We start from the raw sequence: 25812 nt of genomic DNA, 5'->3' as shown, positions 1-25812 counted from the left end.
TGCACTTTTCATGTTATTTCCATGTGTTACGAACATATTGTTGTGTTTAATAGTTTATAAAAGTACTGTGATGATAAAAATTACGGGATGGAAACAACAAAACATAAATAAAAATTGGAAACATCTCACTTGTAGTTCATTGGGAGTGACACACAGATGCATGTGTAACATCACGTCATTACTGACATCGTCATTACCGTCGTCATCATCATCACCATCATCATCATCATCATCATCATGAGTTCCTTCCATGAAGCCAGGTACAATGTATTTGAGTGATTTGCGTCCATCTATTTCTGTCCTGTAGATTTCCCCCTGCAGAACAACATCCAGTGAATCTCTTTTCCTTTCAAGGTATTCTTTAATTTAGCATAGCCATTTCCATCTGGAATGTCCAACTGGTCTTCAACCTTGCACATTTGTTTCCAAGTTCTGATGGGGAATTCAGTTAGGCTGAATCTATTTCACACGATCAAACAATTTCAGTCTCACTATATTTGGTCCTTCCTCCATGGTCACTTCCACTTGTATGTCTCTCCTTATGTACTTATTTGGAAATCCATTTCACAAGCTTTCAGTTGACTTACTTGTCTTTTGGTTATGTGACTCATTTCCATACTGTAGGACATGTTTGGCTGAAGGAAAGTTTTGAATATGGTCTCTCTTACTGTAAGAACAACATTCTTATCCCTGGAAGTCGTCATACTGGGTGGAAGAATTTGGAGTCTATGTACTCATTTGCATTGCCTCTGACTTGTTTTTGCTTGTAGTTAACCTTAACTCTTCAAACTTAGTGTTCCATAGATCCAGTTTCTGCTTCACCTCCATATAGATTTCACAGCAAATGGGAACTCATTTGCATACGCAGAAGCATTTATAGGGGAAAGGGAACTGCCCCATCTATCTTTGTTCTAAACCACTTTTTACTTTCCATCTCCCATTTGTACATTGTTCTCACAATTATCATACAGCATCTGAATTTATGTAATTAGAGCATTGGGGCCATTCTATATTTCCTATATTTTATATCTGTTGTGTGTGTTCTCCAGTTTCAGGAGTACTATTATCAGGTCTTTTCTTTTCTCTTAACATTCTTCCATCATTTGTATGACAGATTTTCATGTTTTTTATATTTATGGTGTGTGAAGTTCAGAACTCAAATATCACTCACACGAAGTAGTTTGATGGAACTCTCAAAAATTCTTGAGAAATTTGAGTTTGAAGTTTTCCGAGCATCTTTAACGCCATAGAGTGGAGACAGGATATCAGCAGGCAGTGTGGCTCTGTGGTAGAATGCCTGCCTGCCAAGTGGTTGGCCTGGATTTGATACCTCGCCAATGCTAATTTTTAAACAAAGGTGCATGTTCTGCTATCATTTCTGTGAAGAGTAAAATACTTACACATAAAAAAATAATTTGTTATGTTTCTACATAATATAGATGATCTTTGTTAACAATCTTTTATAACAGATCGGTAATTAAGAATTTATATTTGCAAAGAAACTGGATTTTCATGTGTGATGTGTAATCAGAAATAATAATATATGCACCTTTCATAAAAATAATGATTAGATATGTATTAATTAGCATCTATTTGATGAATTTTATATTTAAATGATGTAGGTATTTGAACCGAATGGAAAAAAATGGGTGCTACCAATATTTTTTACTTCTTTACGCTTCACAGATATGCTTGTAGAATGAGTACCTTTATTTAAAAATTTGCGTTGGCTGGGAATTGAATCCAGACTGCCCACTTGGTAAGCAAGCATTCAATTGCAGTCACACTGTTTGTAGAAAATTCAACATTGTTTTAAGGTATCAAAGACACTCAGAAAATTTCAAAGTCGATTTTCTTGAGAATTGTTGCGAGTTGCATCGAACTTCTTTGTGTGATTGATTTTTGAGTTCTGAACGTCACATGCCATAAAAACAAAAAATTACAAAAATCCAATTGTTGTGTGGTCTTCTTGGGAGTTCAAAAATAAGGTCAGTTATTCCCCTGTTAGTCCTAAATCTTCGCTGCTGTTCTTCAAATTGAGGTTCTTGGATACCTCTTTTCCAAAAATTTTAGACATTGTGATAATAAGGAGATCCCTCTATAGTTAGTGCACTTTTTCCTATTTTGTGTTTTTAATATCTGTATTAATTTTTTGATACTGTCACCAGGTACCGCATTTTTCACTCCATACTTCTCCCAGGATTCAGTACAACTATTGTAGCCATGCTTCACTTATACACAATGGACTTCAGTAGAAAGTATAGGACAAAACTTGCTCTATAGCTGTCCACATGGAAATGACTTGTAGTTTGCAGAATGTGGAATAGGGTTGACAGAAGGATGGACTTAGTATGACATAATTTTCATGGATAAGTGTAGGATACCCTTCAATATGATGAGGTAGTTGAAACAATGGTGACTGATGTGATTGAGTTTTTTGAACCAAGGGTGGTAATGGGTGATAAAGGGAAATTCTGATTGATTGGCAACTCAGCCCTTGTATTGTATCATCCAAAGAAATAGTGTGCGAAATTGGTTTCTGAACTAGCTTGATGGGGAAATCATCTTTCCTTGAAATCACTGGCAGAGTTACCGTCCATGTGTGTCATGTGTGTAGGGGAGGGATTTTTTGTTATTCAGTAGATGACAGTCAGACTGTAGTTACCGTTGGTGGGTGGTGCATTTGATATGATTTCAATAGAGCCTGGGCATATACAGATAAGTGTCAAAGATGGGGGTTCATTGAGTTGAAAAAGACTGGGTAAAATGTATTTGGAAGACTGGCTGAGCTTCTAAAAGGAGCAGAAAGCTTCTAAAAGAAGCAGAAGCTATGCTTGCCATGGATGCAGATCATGCAGCTGCTGTCATTGAATCTGAATTAGACAAAAGGTTGGAGGTGTTTAGTGGATAGGGTGGAGTGCTCTATATGGGGAAGAAAATTGTGCATGATCTTCACAAGAGAAATGTCCTGCTCTTTGCCTTAAGCTGTTTAGGGACAACCTACACTATGTGATCAAAAGTATCCGGACACCTGGCTGAAAATGACATACAGTTCATGGCGTCCTCCATTGATAATGCTGGAATTCAATATGGTGTTGGCCCACCCTTGGCCTTGATGACAGCTTCCACTCTCACAGGCATACACACAATCAGGTGTTGGGAGGTTTCTTGGGGAATGGCAGCTCATTCTTCACAGAGTGCTGCACTGAGGATAGGTATCAATGTCTTTAGGTGAGGCCTGGCAAAAAGTCGGCGTTCCAAAATATCCCAAAGGCGTTCTGTAGGAATCAGGTCAGGACTCTGTGCAGGCTAGTCCATTGCAGAGATGTTATTGCCGTGTAACCACTCTTCCACAAGCCGTGCATTATGAACAGGTGCTTGATCATGTTGAAAGATGCAGTCGCCATCCCTAAATTGCTCTTCAACAGTGGGAAGCAAGAAGGTGCTTAAGACATTAATGTAGGACTGTGCTGTGATAGTGCCATGCAAAACATCAGGCTGGCAGAAGACGTTCACCGGGCATTCGCCATACCCACAATCTGCCATCGGATCACCACATTGTGTACTGTGATTTGTCACTCCACACAATGTTTTTCCACTGTTCAATCGTCCATTGTTCACGCTCCTTACACCAAGTGAGGTGTCATTTGGCATTTACCAGTGTGATGTGTGGCTTATGAACAGCCACTCGACCATGAAACCCAAGTTTTCTCACCTAGCGCCTGACTGTCATAGTACTTGCAGTGGATCCTGATGCAGTTTAGAATTTCTGTGTGATGGTCTGGATAGATGTCTGCCTATTACACATTATGACCCTCTTCAACTGTTGGCGGTCTCTGTCAGTCAGTAGATGAGGTCAGCCTGTACACGTTTTTGCTGTATGTGTCCCTTCAGATTTCCACTTCACTATCACATCAGAAACAGTGGACCTAGGGATGTTCAGGGATGTGGAAATCTCGTGTACAGATGTATGACACAAGTGACATCCAATCACCTGACCACGTTCAAAGTTCGCGAGTTCCACTGAGTGCCCCATTCTGCTCTCTCATGATGTCTAATGAGTTCTGTGGTCGCTAATATGGTGTACCTGGCAGTATGTGGCAGCACAATGCACCTAACATGAAAAACATATGTTTTTGGGGGTGTCCGGATACTTTTGATCACATAGTGTAAATCCTAATTGCTGGAGAGACATTTGAATCCCACACCTAGTTTGAATGCAATGCTTTACTACTGCACCACCATGCAGAGTGAGTTGGTTTCAGGGGAAGGGTTGTGTCGTGAACAAGATGTTTTGAGAAGCTGTTGCATGCCATGGTGAGCTTATGGGATAGAGTAAGAAGGTTTGTAATTGGAAGTGTTTGAAAGCTGGCAGAGACTCACAGCCAGATAACCACTGTTGCTCATAATCACACTGATGTAGCTTTTATCAAGGGAAAGAATGAATAAATAATCATTCCTCAGTTGTTGCGATATTCTCATTGCTCATCGTGAAATGAATTGGGGAAGGAAAATGAAATTGATTTTGTGGTGAAGAATTCTAGGGAGGTATCCAGGGAGAAGATGAGTGAAAGGAACGACAATTGTGGTTGAAGCAGGATGAAATTGTTTAACTTTGGGATCATTGGGGTGGCTATCGAGGAAATGATTCATCTGAAAGGAACAAGTAAGTGGAAAACAGGTCTTTGATAAGTCCCTGGCTTTAGGGCTGAGACCTTTTGAAGGAACTAGGATTTCTGCAGGATCTGGTTTTCAGAAGATAACTTGATGACAATGTTTTAAGTTTTTGTCCGGAAGAGAGGGGGGGGGGGGGTGATGACTGTGTTAGAAATTTTGGAAGAAGGGTGTTTTTTTCCCAGAATAGTGTGTTTTATGGATGGCTAACAAAGTTTATAGGTGTGTCAGAGGCACAGTATCATGTTCGACAATGCTGGACCTACCCTTATATGGCAAGAAATGGGTGCATGTCACTTTTCTAGTGTGCACTTGGCACTAACTTCACTGTTATGGATGACATTGATGACCACAATAAATTGCACAGGTGGAGGAGCTCTTGGAATGGGAGAATATTTGGCAAGTGGACGGGCCTACCCATTCCCCCATCTTAGATCCGTCAAGCATCTGTGGGATGCATTGGGGAAATGTATTTCAGCACACCCAAATGCATAAGCAAGCATCCAGAACTGTCAACTGCACTGGTGGAGGAATGGAAAACCCTACTATGAGACCACATTACCAATCTTGTGTCGAGCATGGGAGCATGCTGCAGGGGCATACATTGCCATCTATGGTGATCACGGTGATCACATATCCTATTAAGAACATGTCCTACCTTTTATAACAAGCGAAGGACCATCATAAATCACAGTGACTTCAGTGTAATTATTATCTTTGAATAAAATTGTTATTGCATATTTTTTCCATCATCTGCTGTAATATATTGTAGCAGTTCTTTCTATGTATGATTCCAGTTTCATCAGCCTGTGTTACTCAGCATCAACACATCATGCAAAAGATACTTTTGTCCCTACATTTTGCACGCTAGTGTATTATGGTAGTCCTTGAAGCATTAAAAGGTAGTGAAACTCACTTGAATTTCTGTTCAATAGCTTTGTAAGGTGTTCCCATGTTAAATAATCATTTATCCATATTCCTGAACATTTTGTGTAAGATCTCTGTTCAGTGCTCTCAGCTTGTTATTCAAACATTGTAATGGTTCTGGATTTATTTTTATTTCTCTAAAGCTGATCATTTACAATCACACATTTGTCTCTAATTTATACTTCTGCTTCTTCTGGTGCGGACACTTTTTGCTGTAAATGAGAGTCACACATTAATGAATAAACAGGGTGCAGGACGATGCCAGAAATCAATGATAAGCATACACATAGAAAATGTGCTATAGACTCAGCATCTTCAGGATGCAGGAAGTGTCTGTTCTGGATCAATATCTTGTTCTAACTGAGATAGAATGAGCAGTCAATCTTGGTCTTCCACAGTTTTCCTGTGTTTTGGATTGTTTTGTCTTATTTTTAACTTGTTTAAATAATGGAAATAGTAAAAGGTTGAAACTAACCATGTAGTTGATATGCCAAGTCATGGACAGGCACGTCAGCAAGACTGAGAATGACAACCAAGTCCTTCTTCCGAGATACCAGAATATCTAACTCACAAATATGCCTGTATGGTTACATTGGCCTGACAGGTTATGTTGTATTGTCACTTCAGCTCATCCAGAGTGAGTTTCATCAAGTGTGCAAACAAAGGTAGGAAGCATGTAGCAGGAGGGAGGATTTGAGGTAAGGGTGGCTGACACCTAGCAGGTAGACGTAGTGAGTGCACAAAAGGACAGGAATGTGGCAGTGGTGAGCTCACTCTGTCACAAGCTGGTTAATTGCATGTGACATAAAGTTCCATGGAGAATTCACTGGCAGGGTGCTATACAACAGAGGAAAAAGGTGACGGCAAAGAGGAGGACAAGCGTTAAGAATCAGTGAATGACTGCGGAGAGGAGGGTGAGCTTTTAGATTGAGTGAATGACCTTGGGAGAGGGGAAGGATAGGTGGCATTCAGGAACTAGCGAGCATTGAGGCTTGAGGCTTGGAGGATGAAGGAATCAAAGTGTATATTGTAATGACTATTTACATGTAAATGATTCAGATTAGCTGGAATCAGGGGTGATGACCATTCGGTCGGACGGATAGTGGTTTGGTAGTCATGCCCACATAAAAGACTGTGCAAAAATTACAGCAGAGCTGTTAAATGATATGGTTGCTTTCACAAGATATACTTGTGATGGATCTGGAATAGGAAATGGTAGCTGAGTGGATCTGACAGGTCTTGGAATTGGGTCTTTCTCAGGGGGATGACCCATGTGGCAAGGGAAATGAGAAACATCTTCCTACAATCCTTTTCACTCCTCTGAAAATGGTATCCTGACACCCATCTAATCGACAAAATATCTTATTCTGTCCTTACCCTGCACATACTCCCAACCTCTTGACACATAATGGAGCATGCTACTCTGAACATAACCTTCTCAACTTCAATGGCTGCTTCATAACTTGCATCACTGGCTCCTTCCATCCTCCCTGCAGTCTCCTGCCACTATACACCTTTTGCTCTCACAATTATCTCGGCCTCAGATCTTTGCTAGTTTCTCTAACACATCGACATCCACCTCCCCCTACCTCCCCCTCCCCCCACATGATCTCTCTCTCTCTCTCTCTCTCTCTCTCTCTCTCTCTCTCTCTCCCTCCCTCCCCCTCCCCCTCCCCCTCTCCCTCTCCCTCTCCCTCTCCCTCTCCCTCTCCCTCTTTCTCCCCCTCCCTCTCCCTCTTTCTCCCCCTCCCTCTCCCTCTTTCTCCCCCTCCCTCTCCCTCTTTCTCCCCCTCCCTCTCCCTCTTTCTACCTCTCCCTCTTTCTACCTCTCCCTCTTTCTCCCCCACCCCCTCTCCCTCTCTCCCCTGCCATTTGTCAGCCAACCTTCCCTCCGACCCTCCCTCCTGCTACCCATTCCTTTCTCCCCTCACTTCGTTTCTGTCCTTGCCTCCTTTCTCCCCTTACCTACTCCACCCATTACAGTAGTTCATTTCAGTTGAGCTTCAGTGCTGGTACTGTGTAGTTGGACAGAACATTGTAGCCGTGTACGGTATTTGTGTCTACGTATTTGAGTTCCATCAGATTCTGATGAAGATACAAATGGTCTTTGAAGGGCAGAAGTAAAGGTTTATACTATTTGCTACTGTTTTCCGCTAAACTCTCTCCTGTTAAATGAAGAGGCCTTTGAATCCCAGACAGGACAAATCTTGAGATAATGAAAAATAAGATGGCTAATGAAAAATCATGATTAAGATGGTTATTAGATACACGTATGTAAATAATTCAATTCTGTTGTTCATTTTGGGGACACTGTTAATTAACTTGCTCTTATGCTTTGATGACTGAAATACAGGATGTTTCAAAAATGACCGGTATATTTGAAACGGCAATAAAAACTAAACGAGCAGCGATAGAAATACACCGTTTGTTGAAATATGCTTGGGACAACAGTACATTTTCAGGCGGACAAACTTTTGAAATTACAGTAGTTACAATTTTCAACAACAGATGGCGCTGCAAGTGATGTGAAAGATATAGAAGACAACGCAGTCTGTGGGTGCGCCATTCTGTACGTCGTCTTTCTGCTGTAAGCGTGTGCTGTTCACAACGTGCAAGTGTGCTGTAGACAACATGGTTTATTCCTTAGAACAGAGGATTTTTCTGGTGTTGGAATTCCACCGCCTAGAACACAGTGTTGTTGCAACAAGACGAAGTTTTCAACGGAGGTTTAATGTAACCAAAGGACCGAAAAGCGATACAATAAAGGATCTGTTTGAAAAATTTCAACGGACTGGGAACGTGACGGATGAACATGCTGGAAAGGTAAGGCGACCGCGTACGGCAACCACAGAGGGCAACGCGCAGCTAGTGCAGCAGGTGATCCAACAGCGGCCTCGGGTTTCCGTTCGCCGTGTTGCAGCTGCGGTCCAAATGACGCCAACGTCCACGTATCGTCTCATGCGCCAGAGTTTACACCTCTATCCATACAAAATTCAAACGCGGCAACCCCTCAGCGCCGCTACCATTGCTGCACGAGAGACATTTGCTAACGATGTAGTGCACAGGATTGATGACGGCGATATGCATGTGGGCAGCATTTGGTTTACTGACGAAGCTTATTTTTACCTTTACGGCTTCGTCAATAAACAGAACTGGCGCATATGGGGAACCGAAAAGCCCCATGTTGCAGTCCCATCGTCCCTGCATCCTCAAAAAGTACTGGTCTGGGCCGCCATTTCTTCCAAAGGAATCATTGGCCCATTTTTCAGATCCGAAACGATTACTGCATCACGCTATCTGGACATTCTTCGTGAATTTGTGGCGGTACAAACTGCCTTAGACGACACTGCGAACACCTCTTGGTTTATGCAAGATGGTGCCCGGCCACATCGCACGGCCGACGTCTTTAATTTCCTGAATGAATATTTTGATGATCGTGTGATTGCTTTGGGCTATCCGAAACATACAGGAGGCGGCGTGGATTGGCCTCCCTATTCGCCAGACATGAACCCCTGTGACTTCTTTCTGTGGGGACACTTGAAAGACCAGGTGTACCGCCAGAATCCAGAAACAATTGAACAGCTGAAGCAGTACATCTCATCTGCATGTGAAGCCATTCCGCCAGACACGTTGTCAAAGGTTTCGGGTAATTTCATTCAGAAACTACGCCATATTATTGCTACGCATGGTGGATATGTGGAAAATATCGTACTATAGAGTTTCCCAGACCGCAGCGCCATCTGTTGTTGAAAATTGTAACTACTGTAATTTCGAAAGTTTGTCTGCCTGAAAATGTACTGTTGTCCCAAGCATATTGCAACAAACGGTGTATTTCTATCGCTGCTCATTTAGTTTTTATTGCCGTTTCAAATATACCGGTCATTTTTGAAACACCCTGTATGTAACTTAATGTTGGTGCTTTGGGCATGATTTTTCCAGCCTTTCTCAAGTAATGTTTATCATCAGTTTGAGAAATGGAATCACATCAGACACAAGTATAAAAGAAAAGAATTTCTTGACTATTGCTTCGGAGGGAGAATGATAAAGGGGAAGATCTGTAAAAAAAAAAAAAAAAAAATCAAGGCATGTTTTATGTAACTCAAGAAAAATGTAATGGAATGTTATTAGAGCAGGAGGAACAGATCAAATTTGTAAGGCGGGTCAACAGTGATAGTGTGGACAACCAGATCTTATGAGCAAGGAAAGAAGGAACACATAGTGAAGGTAAAAAGAGAACCCTTTGAGTCCTTACCCCTCTCCTCAACCCATTTTATTTGCCTTGTAACTCGTACCCCGTTAGATGTCCTTTCACAGCTTATTTTGTCAAATGAGGTACTGATAGTTAGATGACTGTCAACTCTGTCAGTCGTAAAAAGCCTTAAATTAGAAGTAAAAGTAAATGAACTGGAACAGACAGTCAGTATCCTCTCCTGCATACTTTACCAGACACGTAACCAGATCTATTCTCCCTGTACTGTTAGAACTACTGAGATGGAAAATTCTGCAGCAGATTGTTAATTATGTAAAACTTACCTTCCTTGTTGTCATCTACCTCATAATTGACCCTTACATTCTATTGTTTTTGTCACCTGCCGTAGTAACCCCCTTCCAACTTTTTATATTTATTTTCCCCTGTTTCTTCCTGTCTCTATTCCTTTTTACATTTACTTTTCTTTACCTTTTTTCTCTTTCATGTTTGTTTTGCCTGTCTGTCTTACTATTTACTGTTCAGAGAGTATATGAAGGGATTTAAACAATGCAAATGTCATCCATCTAAGGAACATATTATAGCATTTAAGAGATTTCAAGTGAAGGCACGGAAAACGGGAGTGTTGGGAACAGCATGTATCAATTGTGAGGTTCCACACCCCATTGTCTCAGGTATGGATTAAACTCTGCCATATTTACCATCACCAACTGTCCACAGTGGTCCCTGACATCTACCTTAGTTGTGACATCTGTACTCTTCCCGCTGTCACTGCTGAATGTTTCGCCGCAAACTTCACTGAAGTGTTAATTTTCTGACCCATAAATGCCGGGTGGAGCAAAATATTTATGCTTCTGTGTGCAGCTCCTCAAGTTATACGGTGCTTCATGTAAAACAGAAGTTCTGGAGCACTCCAGCAGAATGACAAAACACAGCCCTAGGACTTGTAAAATCCACATTCAAATGCTGAAACACATTAGCAATGACAGCTTAAAACACTTCCTCTGGTTTTTCAATTGTATTTGGCTAGAAGGAGAATTTCCCTCCCAATGGTGGTTGGGTATTATGTATGTATGTATTTATTTATTTAAATTGTTTAGACCCATAGAGGATCACACAAAGTGAGCTACGATCTGTGGTTGCTATTTTTTTTGTCCTTCCAGAATTGTTTCATCCTCTTGCTATGTTTAGCTTGATGTTCTTCCCTCCTTTTCTCTTTAGATCTTCTTGGTTTTCCTTCTGGTGCAACTTCCCAGCAGGGGATCTTCTGTCTGAATATTTTTTGATCTGCAATGTCTGTAGATGTGATGTTGGCCTTTTTGAGATCAGTTTGAACTTGTTTGATCCAGACTGTTGTCGTTTTTAGTTTCTGTGAGTACATAGAATTTTCCTTGTTAGTCTGTTGTCATCCAGTCTCGTGATGTGTCCATAGAACTTCAGTCGCCATTTGCGGAAATCTGTTTCAGTGTTGGAGTATTTTTCTGTTGTCGTGTTTGAATGTAGCTGATCCTTCATCTGTGACCTTTAGACTCAGGATTTTGCGAATGATTTTCCTTTCAACTTTTTTGATGTTGTCAAGATCCCTTTTCTAATTGAGGTTTAGGGTCTCACTTGCATACAGTGTTTTGGGTTTGATGACTAGTTGCATAGTGTCGAATTTTTGTCTTGATGTTCCTGCACCTTTTGTTGTAGATGTTCCCAATTTTCCCATGTGCTTTTCACATTTTGACTTCACGTGCTTTTGGGCTAATCTTTCTGTTCCTGTGGGTTCGATGATGTCACCCCAAGTATTTAAAGTGATTGACTCTGTTTATTGTGCCGTGTTCTGTGATCAAATTTCCTGTTTTTACTTGTTTTGTGGATATAAATTCAGTTTTTATGAAAGAGATTTGGAGCCCAACTTTTTCGGCACATTCTTTGAGTACTTCGATCTGACAAATTGCTGTTTGTTGATCCTCCGAGAGGATCACAAGAGTGTCAACGAAGGCTAAACATGTGACATTGATGTTATTCCACTTTTTTCCTAGCAGGACGAGTCTCCAGCTGTTTTGTTTTCATTTCCTTTTCCCATTCTTTGATGACCTTGTCGAGAATGATGTTGAAGAGTAGTGGAGAGAGTCCGTCACCCTGTCGGACGCCGGTTTTGATGAGGAAAGGTTGGGAGATTTCCTCGCTGAACTTGACTTTGGAAGTTGTGTCAGTTTGGGTTTGTTGAATGAGTCGTCGTGTTTTCGGGTCAAGATTGCTTTCTTTGAGTATATTAAAGAGGGATTGTCGATCGATGGGTTCGTAGGCTTTCTTGAAATCAATGAATATGCAGATGGTTGGGAGATTTTGTGTGGCTCGAAATTTTAATGTGGATTTCAGGTTGAAAATTTGTTCAGTGCATGTTGTCTAAACCGTGTCTGGTATTCACTAATTAGCGGTTTGAGCTGTTCTTGTGCACATTGTAGGAAGGTGGACAGGGAGGAGGGAAATTCCTCTGTAGTTATTTACGTCGGTTTTGTTTCCTTTTTTGTGGAGTGGGTGGATGAGTGCACATTTCCAGTCGTCTGGCAGTTTTTCACTTTGCCATATTTCTTGGATGATCTGTGTGATTTCCTGAAGTGATCATGGCCCCAGATTTTCCAGCAATTCTGTGATGATTCCATCTTCTCCTGATGCCTTTCCATTTTTCAGTTTCTTGATGTGGTGATGGATTTCTTCTTATGTTGGTGGGTCTGCATTGGGTTTTGTTTGCTCTGCGACTGGGTGTTGGATACATTCGTGTGGTTTGGGGCAGTTGAGGAGGTCGGAAAAGTACCGTGCCAGTTCTTCACAGTTTTCTTGGTTGGTAATGCAAGTTTTCCATCTCGTTTCCTGAAAGTCAGATTTTGCGGCAAGTAACCTTTAATTTTGATCGCAAGAGTCTCGCTGTTGAAGTTCCTGAAGTTATCCTGTATTGATTTGAGTTGTTCAGTGATGTAGTTGCATTTTGTTCTCCTGATGGTTCTGTTTGTCTGCTGTGGGTGTTGAGGAAGTGCTGTTCTGTTTTTACTGCTGTGGGTGTTGAAGAAGTGCTGTTCTGTTTGTCTGCTTGTGGGTGTTGAGGAAGTGCTGTAGTTTCTGGTGATTTGTGATGAGTCGGCAGTTAATGATGGCTTGATCACAGTCAGTATTCCAATGGAGGTGTTTTACCTTCTTTAGCCGTGGGATCACTTCTTTGCCTTTTCTTATTATTTTGTTGTGAAAGTCAGTCCAATTATTCACGAGTTCTTTCTCCCATTCTTCTGCGATTTTTGTTTCTTGAATTTTTGATACATCAAACTTTTGGATGTGGCCATTTTTGAGGTGAACTCTCTTTGGGGAAAGTTTTACTTTGATTTGTGTAAGATAGAGGTGTGAATTGATGTTTGTACCCTATCGGACTTGGACATCGTGGATGGTTCTGTAGTGGGTGTGGGAGATGCCTACGTGATCGATCTGGTATTTATCAAGTTGTTGGATTGGTGATCGCCACGTTTTCTGTTTGTGTGCGGGTTTTCTGAAGTGGGTAGACATAACCTTGAGATCAAATTTTTGGCAGACGTCAACCAGCCACATGCCGTTCGTGTTTGTGTTTTGGTGTGCAGAATTCTTGCCAATAATTTTTTGATAGATATTTTCTTTGCCAAGATGAACATTCAAGTCTCCCGTCAAGATTTTCATGTCATCTTGATGAATTTTAGTCACCGTCTTTTCAAGTTGGTTCCAGGATTTTTCGATGGTTTCGGTGTTGTTCTTATTGGTGAAGTTGATGGGGACATGCACATTGATAAGGGTGTACTTTTTGTTGGTGCACGTTGTCATAAGTCGATTGTTGATGGGTAAGATTTCCATGGGTACTATTATTTCTTTCCTTTCTCAGACATCATGTCTGGTTAAAAATGGAAAGTGGCGTGGACCTTGATCAACCGTGACTTCCTTTTAACTGTGTGGTATATGCTACATTGCATTTAGGAACTTTCGGGTAATTGAACATGTATCAGTAATTACAGATTTCTGTAGTTGTATATATACGTTTGGATGTAGCTGTATTGCATTGATGTACTGTGTGGTATGACTCCTGTAGTTGATAGTATAATTGGTATAATGTTAACTTTATCCTGATGGCACATGTCCTTGACTTCCTCAGCCAGTTGGATGTGTTTTTCAATTTTTTCTCCTGTTTTCTTCTGTATATTTGTTGTATTGGGTATGGATATTTCAATTAGTTGTGTTAATTTCTTCTTTTTATTGGTGAGTAGGATGTCAGGTTTGTTATGTGTTGTTGTTTTATCTGTTAAAATGGTTCTGTTCCAGTATAATTTGTATTCATCATTCTCCAGTACATTTTGTGGTGCATACTTGTATGTGGGAACATGTTGTTTTATTAGTTTATGTTGTATGGCAAGTTGTTGATGTATTATTTTTGCTACATTGTCATGTCTTCTGATGTATTCTGTATTTGCTAGTATTGTACATCCGCTTGTGATGTGATCTACTGTTTCTATTTGTTGTTTGCAAAGTCTGCATTTATCTGTTGTGGTATTGGGATCTTTAATAATATGCTTGCTGTAATGTCTGGTGTTTATTGTTTGATCCTGTATTGCAATCATGAATCCTTCCATCTCACTGTATATATTGCCTTTTCTTAGCCATTTGTTGGATGCGTCTTGATCGATGTGTGGCTGTGTTAGATGATACGGGTGCTTGCCATGTAGTGTTTTCTTTTTCCAATTTACTTTCTTCTCATCTGTTGATGTTATGTGATCTAAAGGGTTGTAGAAGTGGTTATGAAATTGCAATGGTGTAGCCGATGTATTTATATGAGTGATTGCTTTGTGTCTTTTGCTAGTTTCTGCTCGTTCTATAAAGAATTTTCTTAAATTATCTACCTGTCCATAATGTAGGTTTTTTTTATGTCGATAAATCCCCTTCCTCCTTCCTTTCTGCTTAATGTGAATCTTTCAGTTGCTGAATGTATGTGATCTATTCTATATTTGGGGCATTGTGATCGTGTAAGTGAATTGAGTGCTAGTAGGTCAATATTGCCATCACGGAAACATTTTGATTGGTAACATCCAAGCTCCAGGAACGCCCTAACTGACACTTAGCCATGTGGGCATTAAGGGAAATTAAATTGCTGACAAATCAGTTACAGAAGCAATCATGAGACAAACTTGACTTGGAGTACCATGCACAGATTTATGATTACTACTGGGCCACCAAATTTTGAAACTGGGCTATGGAATGGCAGGATACAGCAACCCTCGATATGCTGAGGGCAATCTAGAGGACCACTAAGATGTGGCATACTTCTTTCAAAGCTTCTTGGAAAGATACCATCAGACTGTGCTGATTATGTTTCAGCCACATCAGAGTTACCCACAAGTTCCCTTTACATTTTCAGCCTTCAAGGTCCAGGCAATCGCAGAGGGTGGGCTTATTGGTAGTTGGGAGCTCCAATGTTAGGCGCGTAATGGGGCCCCTTAGGGATATGGCGGCTAAGGAGGGGAAGAAATCCAGTGTGCACTCCGTGTGCATTCCAGGTGGAGTCAGTCTTGATGTGGAAAGGGCCCTTCCAGATGCCATGAAGAGCACAGGGTGCAGCCAGCTGCAGGTGGTGGCACATGTCGGCACTAATGACGTGTGTCGCTTTGGATCTGAGGAAATTCTCTCTGGATTCCAGCGGCTATCTGATTTGGTGAAGGCTGCCGGCCTTCCTTACGAGATGAAGGCGGAGCTCACCATCTGCAGCTTCGTTGACAGAACCAACTGTGGACCTTTGGTGCAGAGCCGGGTGGAGGGTCTGAATCAGAAGCTCAGACGGTTTTGCGACCGTGTTGGCTGCAGATTCCTTGACTTGCACCATAGGGTGGTGGGGTTTCGGGTTCCGCTGAATAGGTCAGGAGTTCACTACACTCAGCTGGCGGCTACACGGGTAGCGGAGGCTGTATGGTGTGGACTGGGCGGTTTTTTAGGTTAGAAGGCCTCGGGAAAGTACGGGGTGGGCTGCAATCTCAAAGGGTGCATGGCAAATACAGGACATGCTTGGATCAAGGAACAGTAGTTGTAAATTGTTGTAGTTGTGCTGGGAAAGTCCCTGAGCTTCAAGCGCTAATAGAAAGCGCAGAAGCTGAAATCATTATAGGTACAGAAAGCTGGCTAAAGCCAGAAATAAGTTCTGCAGAAATTTTTATGAAGTCTCAGACGGTGTTCAGGAAATATAGATTAGGCAGAATTGGTGGTGGAGTGTTTGTGTCTGTCAGCAGTGGTTTATCTTGTAGTGAAGTCGAAGTAGATACTCCGTGCGAATTGGTATGGGTGGAGGTTATACTTAACAGCCGAACTAAGTTAATAATTGGCTCCTTCTACCGACCCCCAGACTCCGATGATACAGTTGCTGAACAGTTCAGAGAAAATTTGAGTCTCGTAACAAATAAATACCCCACTCATATGGTTATAGTTGTGGGGACTTCAACCTTCCCTCGATATTTTGGCAAAAATACTTGTTCAAAACCGGTGGTAGGCAGAAAACATCTTCCGAGATTGTCCTAAATGCTTTCTCCAAAAATTATTTTGAGCAGTTAGTCCACTAACCCACGCGAATTGTAAATGGTTGCGAAAACACACTTGACCTCTTAGCCACAAACAATCCAGAGCTAATAGAGAGCATCATGACTGATACAGGGATTAGTGATCACAAGGTCATTGTAGCTAGGCTCAATACCGTTTCTTCCAAATCCACCAGAAACAAACGCAAAATAATTTTATTTAAAAAAGCGGATAAAGTGTCATAGAAGCCTTCCTAAGAGACAATCTCCATTCCTTCCGAACCGACTATGCAAATGTAGACGAGATGTGGCTCAAATTCAAAGATATAGAAGCAACAGCAATTGAGAGATTCATACCTCATAAATTGGTAAGAGATGGAACTGATCCCCCATGGTACACAAAACAGACTGAATGCTGTTGCAGAGGCGACGGAAAAAGCATGCGAAGTTCAGAAGAACGTGTAATCCCGAAGATTGGCTAAAATTTACAGATGCACGAAATTTTGCATGGACTTCAATGCGAGATGCCTTTAATAGGTTCCACAACGAAACATTGTCTCGAAATTTGGCAGAAAATCCGAAGAAATTCTGGTCTTATGTAAAGTACACAAGCGGCAAGACACAGTCAATACCTTCGCTGCGCAGTGCCGATGGTACTGTTACTGACGACTGTGCCGCGAAAGTGGAGTTATTGAACGCAGTTTTCCGAAATTGCTTCACCAGGGAAGACGAATGGAATATTCCAGAATTTGAAACACGAACAGCTGCTAGCATGAGTTTCTTAGAAGTAGATACCTTAGGGGTTGCGAAGCAACTCAAATCACTTGATACGGGCAAGTCTTCAGGTCCAGATTGTATACCGATTAGGTTCCTTTTAGATTATGTTGATATAATAGCTCCCTACTTAGCAATCATATACAACCGCTCGCTCACCGATAGATCTGTACCTACAGATTGGAAAATTGCGCAGATTGCACCAGTGTTTAAGAAGGGTAGTAGGAGTAATCCATCGATCTACAGACCTATATCATTGACGTCGGTTTGCAGTAGGTTTTTGGAGCATATACTGTATTCAAACATTATGAATCACCTAGAAGGAACGATCTATTGATACGCAGTCAGCATGGTTTTAGAAAACATCGTTCTTCTGCAACGCAGCTAGCTCTTTATTCGCACGAAGTAATGGCCGCTATCGACTGGGGATCTCAAGTTGATTCCATATTTCTAGATTTCCGGAAAGCTTTTGACACCGTTCCTCACAAGCGACTTCTAATCAAGCAGCGGGCCTTTAGGGTATCGTCTCAGTTGTGCGACTGGATTCTTGATTTCCTGTCAGGAAGGTCGCAGTTCGTAGTAATAGACGGCAAATCATCGAGTAAAACTGAAGTGATATCAGGTGTTCCTCAGGGAAGCGTCCTGGGGCCTCTGCTGTTCCTGATCTATATAAATGACCTGGGTGACAATCTGAGCAGTTCTCTTAGGTTGTTCGCAGATCATGCTGTAATTTACCGTCTAGTAAGGTCATCCGAAGACCAGTATCAGTTGCAAAGCGATTTAGAAAAGATTGCTGTATGGTGTGGCAGGTGGCAGTTGACGCTAAATAACAATAAGTGTGAGGTGATCCACATGAGTTCCAAAAGAAATCCGTTAGAATTTGATTACTCAATAAATAGTACAATTCTCAAGGCTGTCAATTCAACTAAGTACCTGGGTGTTAAAATTACGAACAACTTCAGTCGGAAAGACCACATAGATAATATTGTAGGGAAGGCAAGCCAAAGGTTGCATTTCATTGGCAGGACACTTAGAAGATGCAACAAGTCCACTAAAGAGACAGCTTACACTATACTCGTTCGTCCTCTGTTAGAATATTGCTGCGCAGTGTGGGTTCCTTACCAGGTGGGATTGACGGAGGACATCGAAAGGGTGCTCGTTTTGTATTATCACGTAATAGGGGAGTGAGTGTGGCAGATATGATATGCGAGTTGGGTTGGAAATCATTAGAGCAAAGACGTTTTTCGTCGTGGCGAGAGCTATTTACGAAATTTCAGTCACCAACTTTCTCTTCCAAATGCGAAAATATTTTGTTGAGCCCAACCTACATAGGTAGGAATGATCAGAAATCAGAGCTTGAACAGAAAGGTTTAGGTGTTCGTTTTTCCCGCGCGCTGTTCGGGAGTGGAATGGTAGAGAGATAGTATGATTGTGGTTCGATGAACCCTCTGCCAACCACTTAAATGTGAATTTCAGAGTAATCATTTAGATGTAGATGTAGATGTAGATGTAGAAGAAGACTTCCCTCCCCTCCCACCCCCCACCCTACCCCCACCCCTCACTCCCCATTGCGTCTTTGGTAGTTACCTCATGACAGCCCATATCTTCACAGTGTGTGTCCTGCTGGCTGATCTGAGACAAGCCATCAACCTGTCTACCTACCTTCTCCAGATACTGGTGGATGATGGATAGCAGATAACAGATTCATATGTATCCTGAAGGAAAGCAGATTTTGTAGCAATATTTATTGCACCTTAATGTTCGTTGTCAGGGGTGGATGTTAGGAGTGTAGTTCTCACAGTGGTGTATGCTCCGAGTAGTCTTAAGCCCCTTTCTCCCTCTGTACTGGTATACATAGATTTTTTTTACATATTTTATTTATCTAACTGTTGAAGCTAATTAGCTCCATAATCTGTACAGTCATCATTTTCTCACTCCATTTTAGTCATACTGATTATGATGACCATTCTTGGTGTATCCTTCAGTGTTGTTGGAATGAGACAGGAGCGAAGTGTGCCCTTCGTACCACAGATACGTGGCATGGTGAGCACCAGCAGCAGCCAATTACTCTCCTGCATCGGTATCCGTTTCAACCAGGATGACAGGGTCACAGACTGTGGAGCTAACCACTCTCATTTCCTCATTTCATAACAATTTATTTGGATTTCCAGTGAAACAAGGTGCTTGCGACCAAGATGTTTGGTCCCTTTAAACCCATAATTTTTGTCCATTGCCCCAGAGTTGCAAATAACTTCCAAGTTGCAAATAATTTGCAAGTTGCAAATAATGTCCAAGTTGCAACCAACTTCCTGCAAAATCTGTGCTTTTCTGTCTACTCTTTTTTTCTGCCTCTTTTTCTTTTGTTGTTAGTTGGGGAAAAAACCTGATGCCAGATGCTTACGTTTCTTCTGTCATCTACATCTGACTGTCAGTTTGCATAAGGAGCATGTACTTATTTTAATCGGTCATTTCCTGCAGAAGTGAATTATAATTTATTTATCTCTGATATTTCACATTTTTTACCGTGTGTGTCTGGTAACTGTTACCCACAAAGTTGACTTATCCAATAGCAGATTTTTACCTTGAGTGACTAATTGAATGTCTTCTGTGTAAATTTGAAAAACTGTTGTTTTTATTTGCTCAAAACTGTGTCAGTTAGAGTGAATGTGTATTGATTTAAATAAATATCTCAGGTAAATTAAATGTATTTCAAATATGTTCAACATGAATCTTCTCCTACAGATTTACTCAGAATTTTTAGTTTCTCTGTTATTTTTAGCATTTAAAAGATAATAACTTTCCATTTCTTCAGGTTGAAGGACTCAAGTGGGTGGCAGCATGCTTTTACCAGCCCTCATATTGAGAGTTGTATTGAACGCATAGCCATTAATGCAAAAATGAATCAGAGTGGTAGTGGTGAATCTTCTTCAAAAATGGTAGCTATTTCCTACGGCAGCCAAGTTCGTCTTTGGGGAGTCTCAGAAGATGGAACTAGAACTAACATTGGTAAGTTGCATGTCACCCAGATACTTCTTGTTTATTAATGCAAATAAATGCTGTGCTCCATTCTAGCAGCTCTGTCGAATTAGGCACTGCCACTTCACAATTCTGACATTTATGTCTTATATAAAGGTATAGAGAAAAAATACACACACAGTAATTTAATTATGTGGCAGATAACCAGTAAACTGAATATAAATGACAGACTTTTCCATTTGATCAACTAACATTTTCATTTATGTACAGTGAAGTTCATTTTGTTACTGTAAAGGAGACCCGTATGGGATACTGGTGTAACCCATTTGTTGAGTCCTGTTCAAGTGTTTGGGATCCACACCAGGTCAAATTAAAGGAAGACATTGAAAAAATTCAGAGGCATGATGCTAGATTTACCACCAATATGTTCAACCAACATGCAAGTATTACAGAGATGCTTCGGGAGCTCAGATGGAGTCGCTGGAGGGAAGTAGACATTGTTTTCGAGGAGCACTATTGAGAAAATTTACAGAACCAGCATTTGATGCTGATTGCAGAACAATTCTACTGCTGCTAACTTACAATTTGCATAAGGATCAGGAAGATAAGGTTAGAGAGATTAGGGCTCATAGAGAGGCATATAGACATTTGTTTTTCCCTCACTCTTTTTGCAAGTGGAGCAAGAAAGGAGTTGACTAGTAGTGGAGCAAGGTACCCTCTGCCATGCACCATACAATCGCTTGTGGAGTATGTTTGTAGATGCACTTTCACAGGTGTAGTAAAATGTACACGGAGGTGACAAAAGTCATGGGATACATCCTAATATTGTGTCAGATCTCCTTTTGCCCTCAGTGCAGTGTAGCAACTTGATTTGGCATCGATTCAACAAGTCGTTGAAAGTAACCTGCAGAAATATTGGGCCACGCTACCTCTATAGCGATCCATAATTGTGGAAGTGTTGCCGGTGCAGGATTTTGTGCACGAACTGACCTCTTGACTATGTCCCATAAATGTTTGTTGGTATTCATGTCAGATGATCTGGGTGGCCAAATCATTCACTCAAACTGTCCAGAATATTCTTCAAACCAGTCATGAATAATTGTGGCCCAGTGACATGGCACATTGTCATCCATAAAAATTTTATTGTTATTTGGGAACATGATGTTCATGAATGGCTGCAAATCGTCTCCCAAGTAGCCCAACATCCAAAATTCATTCCATGTAACACAGCCCACACCATTATGAGCCACCACCAGCTTGCACATTGCCCTGTTGAGAACTTGGCTCTATGGCCTCATGCGGTCTGCACTACACTTGAATCCTACCGTGAGCTCTTACCAACTGAAATCAGGTCTCATATGACCAGACCACAGTTTTCCAGTTGTCTAGGGTTCAACCGAAGTGGTCACAAGCCCAGGAGAGGCACTGCAGTGAAGTCGTGCTGTAAACAAGGACACTTACGTCAATCATCTGGTACTGTAGCACATGAAATCCCAATTTTTCCACACCATCTTAATTGATATGCTCGCCAAACATTCCACATTGATTTCTGTGATTATTTGATGCAGTGTTGCTTGTCTGTTAGCACTGACAGCTCTACACAAATGCCGATGCTCTCTGTCATTAAGTGAAGGCTGCTGGCCACTGCGTTGTCTGTGGTGGGAGGTTATGCCTGGGATGTGATATTCTCAGTGCATTCTTGACACTGTGAATTGTGGAACATTGAATTCCCTTACAATTTCCAAAGTAGAATGTCCCATGCGTTTAGCTCCAACTATCATTTCATGTTTAAAGTCTGTTAATTCCCATCGAGTGGCCATAATATTGTCGGAAGCGTATTCACCTGAGTAGATTTGACAGCTCTGCCAATACACTGTCCTTTTGTACCTTGTGTACGCAATACTACCACCATCCGTATACGCACATATCGCTATCCCATGACTTTTATTAATTCAGTGTATGTTTTGTTTTAAAAGTCATTCTTTACATACTTACTTAGTTACTTATTTATTAGTTACCTATCCCGTGGTTACGGGCTCTGTAGAGCATGCACTGCATCTACAATCAGTCTCCAGTGTATTATTTCTGTTGCTGTTTTCGCCCAATTGACTACATTCAGAGCTTCTGCATCTTTCTTTACAATGTCTTCCCATCTGTTTTATGATCTACGCAGGGGTCTTTTGTTGTAATGTGGGCAATGAATGTTTGCATAGTTAGTTGGGTCTCTGGCATATGGGTTATGTGACCTTTTGATTGGATTTGTCTACTCTTTTGATATTGTAAAATGTTGGGCTGGTTAATAATCTTATTTATTTAGTTATTCTTGCTTGGTCCTCAAGTAACTCTGTCTCTTGCCAGGCCCCAGATTCTTCTCATCATCTCTCGTTCAAATGTTAGAAGTTTTTGGGTCTTCCTTTTAGTTAGTTTACAGCTTTCTGAACTGTACATTAGCATTGTAGATCTCGATTTTTGCAGACTTTAGTTTATCTCTTAGGACTTTTTTTATGAATAGTCGTGCTTTACATGCTTCTGTAGTGAGCTTTTTATACATCTCCCCAAGATCTTGTTGGCTCTTGCCCACTAACACCATGTCATCTGCATAAGCAAAAAATTGATACTGCCACCTTCCATTCACAGCCCATTACACCCTTCAACTTTGCTCTTTATGACTCTTTCCAGGGTGAGGTTAAATAGTACGGATGATGGTGCATCTCTTTGTCTTAATCAAGTTCTTATGGGGAAAGGTTGTGAATATGCCCCTCCAGTTCTGTCTGACCCACACATATTGTAGTCATTTTAGGGTATTGTAGAGGCTATCACGATTAATACTGTCATAAGTTCTTTGAAAATCTATGAACAATACTTGGACTTCTCTATCTCTTTCTCAATATTTCTCAAGAATTTACCTAAGAGCAAACATATTGTTAGTAGTTGAATAGTTTGTAAGGAATCCAGTCTGATATTCTCACATGATATTTTCTGCAAATGGTTTCAGATTTTCTAAAATAATTGTAGAAAGGAATTTGTGTGTCATGTTAAGTAAACTGATTCCTTGGGAGTTAGAGCAATTCACCTTCTGTCCTTTCTTCTATACTGGACAAATGACTACTCTCTTCCAAATGTCCAATAATGCCTTGGTCTTCCAAATGAGCTGAAAGACATTACACAGCTTTATCTGTAGTCCGCTTCCTCCGTACTTCAACATTTCTGCTTAGACTATATCCTCTCTTGGCACTTTATTTCTTTTCATCTTCCGTGTGGCTTTCACTATGTCCCCCACCACAATGTCAATCTCTGTCTCATTTCTTTCTTATCCATTTTCACTGAAACATAACAATGAGTTAGGGCTGTTGAATAGGTAGCTGAAATATTGTTTCCATCGCTCTAAGACTGATTCAGTATCCATAATCTTGTTTCCATTTTTGTTATTGATGCACAACTTTATGTACTGAACCCATTTCTTGTCGTATCATATGTTGAAAGACTCTCCTACTGCCCAGGTTTTAGCAATTCAGTTCCACATTTTGAAGAATTTTTGTTAGGTATTTTTTCTCTTTTCACTTCTCAGTACTCTTGATGTTTCTGTGTGCACTTCTGGGTATGTTTCCATCAGTATTTTATTATCTGCATCCTGTAGCCACAACTCTTGTGCTTTCTTCCTTAACTACATCTTCACATTTCTCTTTAAACCATCTTATTTTTCCCTGTTTTTCATTTCTTTCTACCCAGCACTTTACTCGCAGCATCTGTTATGGCTGTCTTCACAGTGTGGCACACTTTCTGTGTGTCTTCTTCGCCATCTGCATTTCAAAATTGTTATTTATTTCTATCTCAAATTCTTTACATTTTTCCTCACTTTTTACTTTTACCATGTCAAACCTGAACTGTTGTAGGTCTAGTTTCGCCTGTCCCTAGAGATGGCCAGTCCCATACTCCATTCCTCGGAGGGCTATGTCATCTATTGATCTAGTTGGTTGACTGTTTTTCCATCCAGTGAGTACTATCTTTCTAGATAAATTTTCTTATGTGGGAATGCTGTTGAGCTGATAACCAAATTCTGTGATTAGGTTTATGGACTTGAGGAAGCATGTAGAAGGTAGGTGTGTGGGGATTGGTAGGGGTGAGCAGAGATGGACTCCGGGGAGAGGTTCTGAGATGGGCCTAAGGCAGGCTCGTCCAGACTGTGCCCCTGGGGCACCAGTGCCCACGGTCACTTGCGGCCAGCGCCCCGGGCGAATTCGTGTGTTGTCGCAGTGGCTGAGCCGTGTCGCTCAGCTGGCCGTGCGGACCGCCCACCGCACCTCGCCATGCCCCTGTACATGCCAGCAGCAGTCAAAAGCGACACAAAGCCGTTAGGCAACAGATGTAAGGCTACAGTGGATCGAGATGGATGGTCAACAGCAGCAGACAAAAAGAAAGAAGAGCGGCGTGTCAGCATTATGTAAACCTGAGTGGGAAATTAATTTCCTTTGTACTGCTGTCGAAAATCATGCCAAATGTTTAGTATGACATCGGAACCTCATGTAGTTAAAAGAGTACTCGTTTGAACGACACTTTAATACCTGTCACAAATATCGGCTCAAAAATTTGTTGCAAGAAGAATGCCAGTCAAAGCTTGAAGAACTGAAAGAAAATTTCAAGCAGCTGTACAGTGAAGTAAGTGTTTCCAATCGTATGACTCTTTATAATCTATAAAGGTGATAGATAAAACTAAATTTTATAATCTGATATGTCACTTAGCAATGTGCCAGTTATCGAATATCGGATTGTCAGCAACAAGGAACATTTCTTTTCGGTTAATTTTTATATTTGGGTTGCATTAAATCGTGTCATGCAGACATAAGAAAAAGTTTCAGGTGCGTTATTTTTTGCCACTTTCTGAAAAGCCATCACAAACGCTCTCTCGGGCAGAAAAGTGTCATTAAGAGTCATTCTTTGTATTTATATATTTGTGTGTTTATGCATGGGAAAACACATGTTGTAGTTTGATCTATGTTTTAAATTAATTAAAATGCAGATATTCCAATAGATAAAAATTTATTTTGCGACCACATTTCGCCGTCCTGGATAGTGTCTAAGGCCGCTTTTCGGAGGAACTGGGGGAAAACGCTCCTAAAACCAATATTTTTTTGTTAGCGTTTTAATTTGACTTTCAATGAATGAAACAATTACAATGAAATGAACACCCATAGCTGCTTACAGGCGTTGACATACGTCAACGGGGACAGATGAAATGTGTGCCCCGACCGGAACTCGAACCCGGGATCTCCTGCTTACAAGGCAGACGCTCTATCCATCTGAGCCCCCAAGGACACAGAGGATAGTGCGACTGCAGGGATTTATCTCTGGCATGCCTCCCGCGAAACCCACATTCTCAACGTATTGTCCCGCACTACATTCGTAGTGGCCCCGCCCATTATACTCATTACTTGCAGTGCATAGCTGATTCCCGTAAGAGTTCGGGCCTTGTTTGTGCATTCTCACAGAAGAAGAAGATGGTCAAGTGGCTGGTGAGCCTTAACTCACCGGTGGGCCTTAACTTCTTTCGTCATGGTTACAACATTTTGGCGAAGAGGTAAACGGTAGTAGTTGTTAGCATGGAGGCTAAGTTGGTCTGTCTTCTGGAACAATAACAGCAGCAGCTCATGCAGCAGCAGCAGCAGCTCCAGTTAGACATCTCACAAAAGTTGATGTGGTTGC

At 41.2% G+C, this 25812-nt stretch overlaps 1 protein-coding gene across 1 annotated transcript in view; it reads left to right on the top strand.

Annotated features, from left to right (window-relative positions):
- The window catches only part of LOC124613142 (BTB/POZ domain-containing protein KCTD3), a 263811-nt gene that overhangs the window by 57906 nt on the left and 180093 nt on the right, over window positions 1-25812 (top strand). The window contains exon 5 of the mRNA XM_047141760.1: window positions 19949-20142. Coding sequence (XP_046997716.1) covers window positions 19949-20142 — 194 coding nt within the window. The remainder of the gene's footprint in view (window positions 1-19948; window positions 20143-25812) is intronic.

Source organism: Schistocerca americana, chromosome 4, assembly GCF_021461395.2.
Source record: "Schistocerca americana isolate TAMUIC-IGC-003095 chromosome 4, iqSchAmer2.1, whole genome shotgun sequence".
Classification (NCBI taxonomy): Eukaryota; Metazoa; Arthropoda; class Insecta; order Orthoptera; family Acrididae; genus Schistocerca; species Schistocerca americana.
Note: the sequence above shows the minus strand (reverse complement) of the source record. Positions and strands in the feature narration are given on the sequence as shown.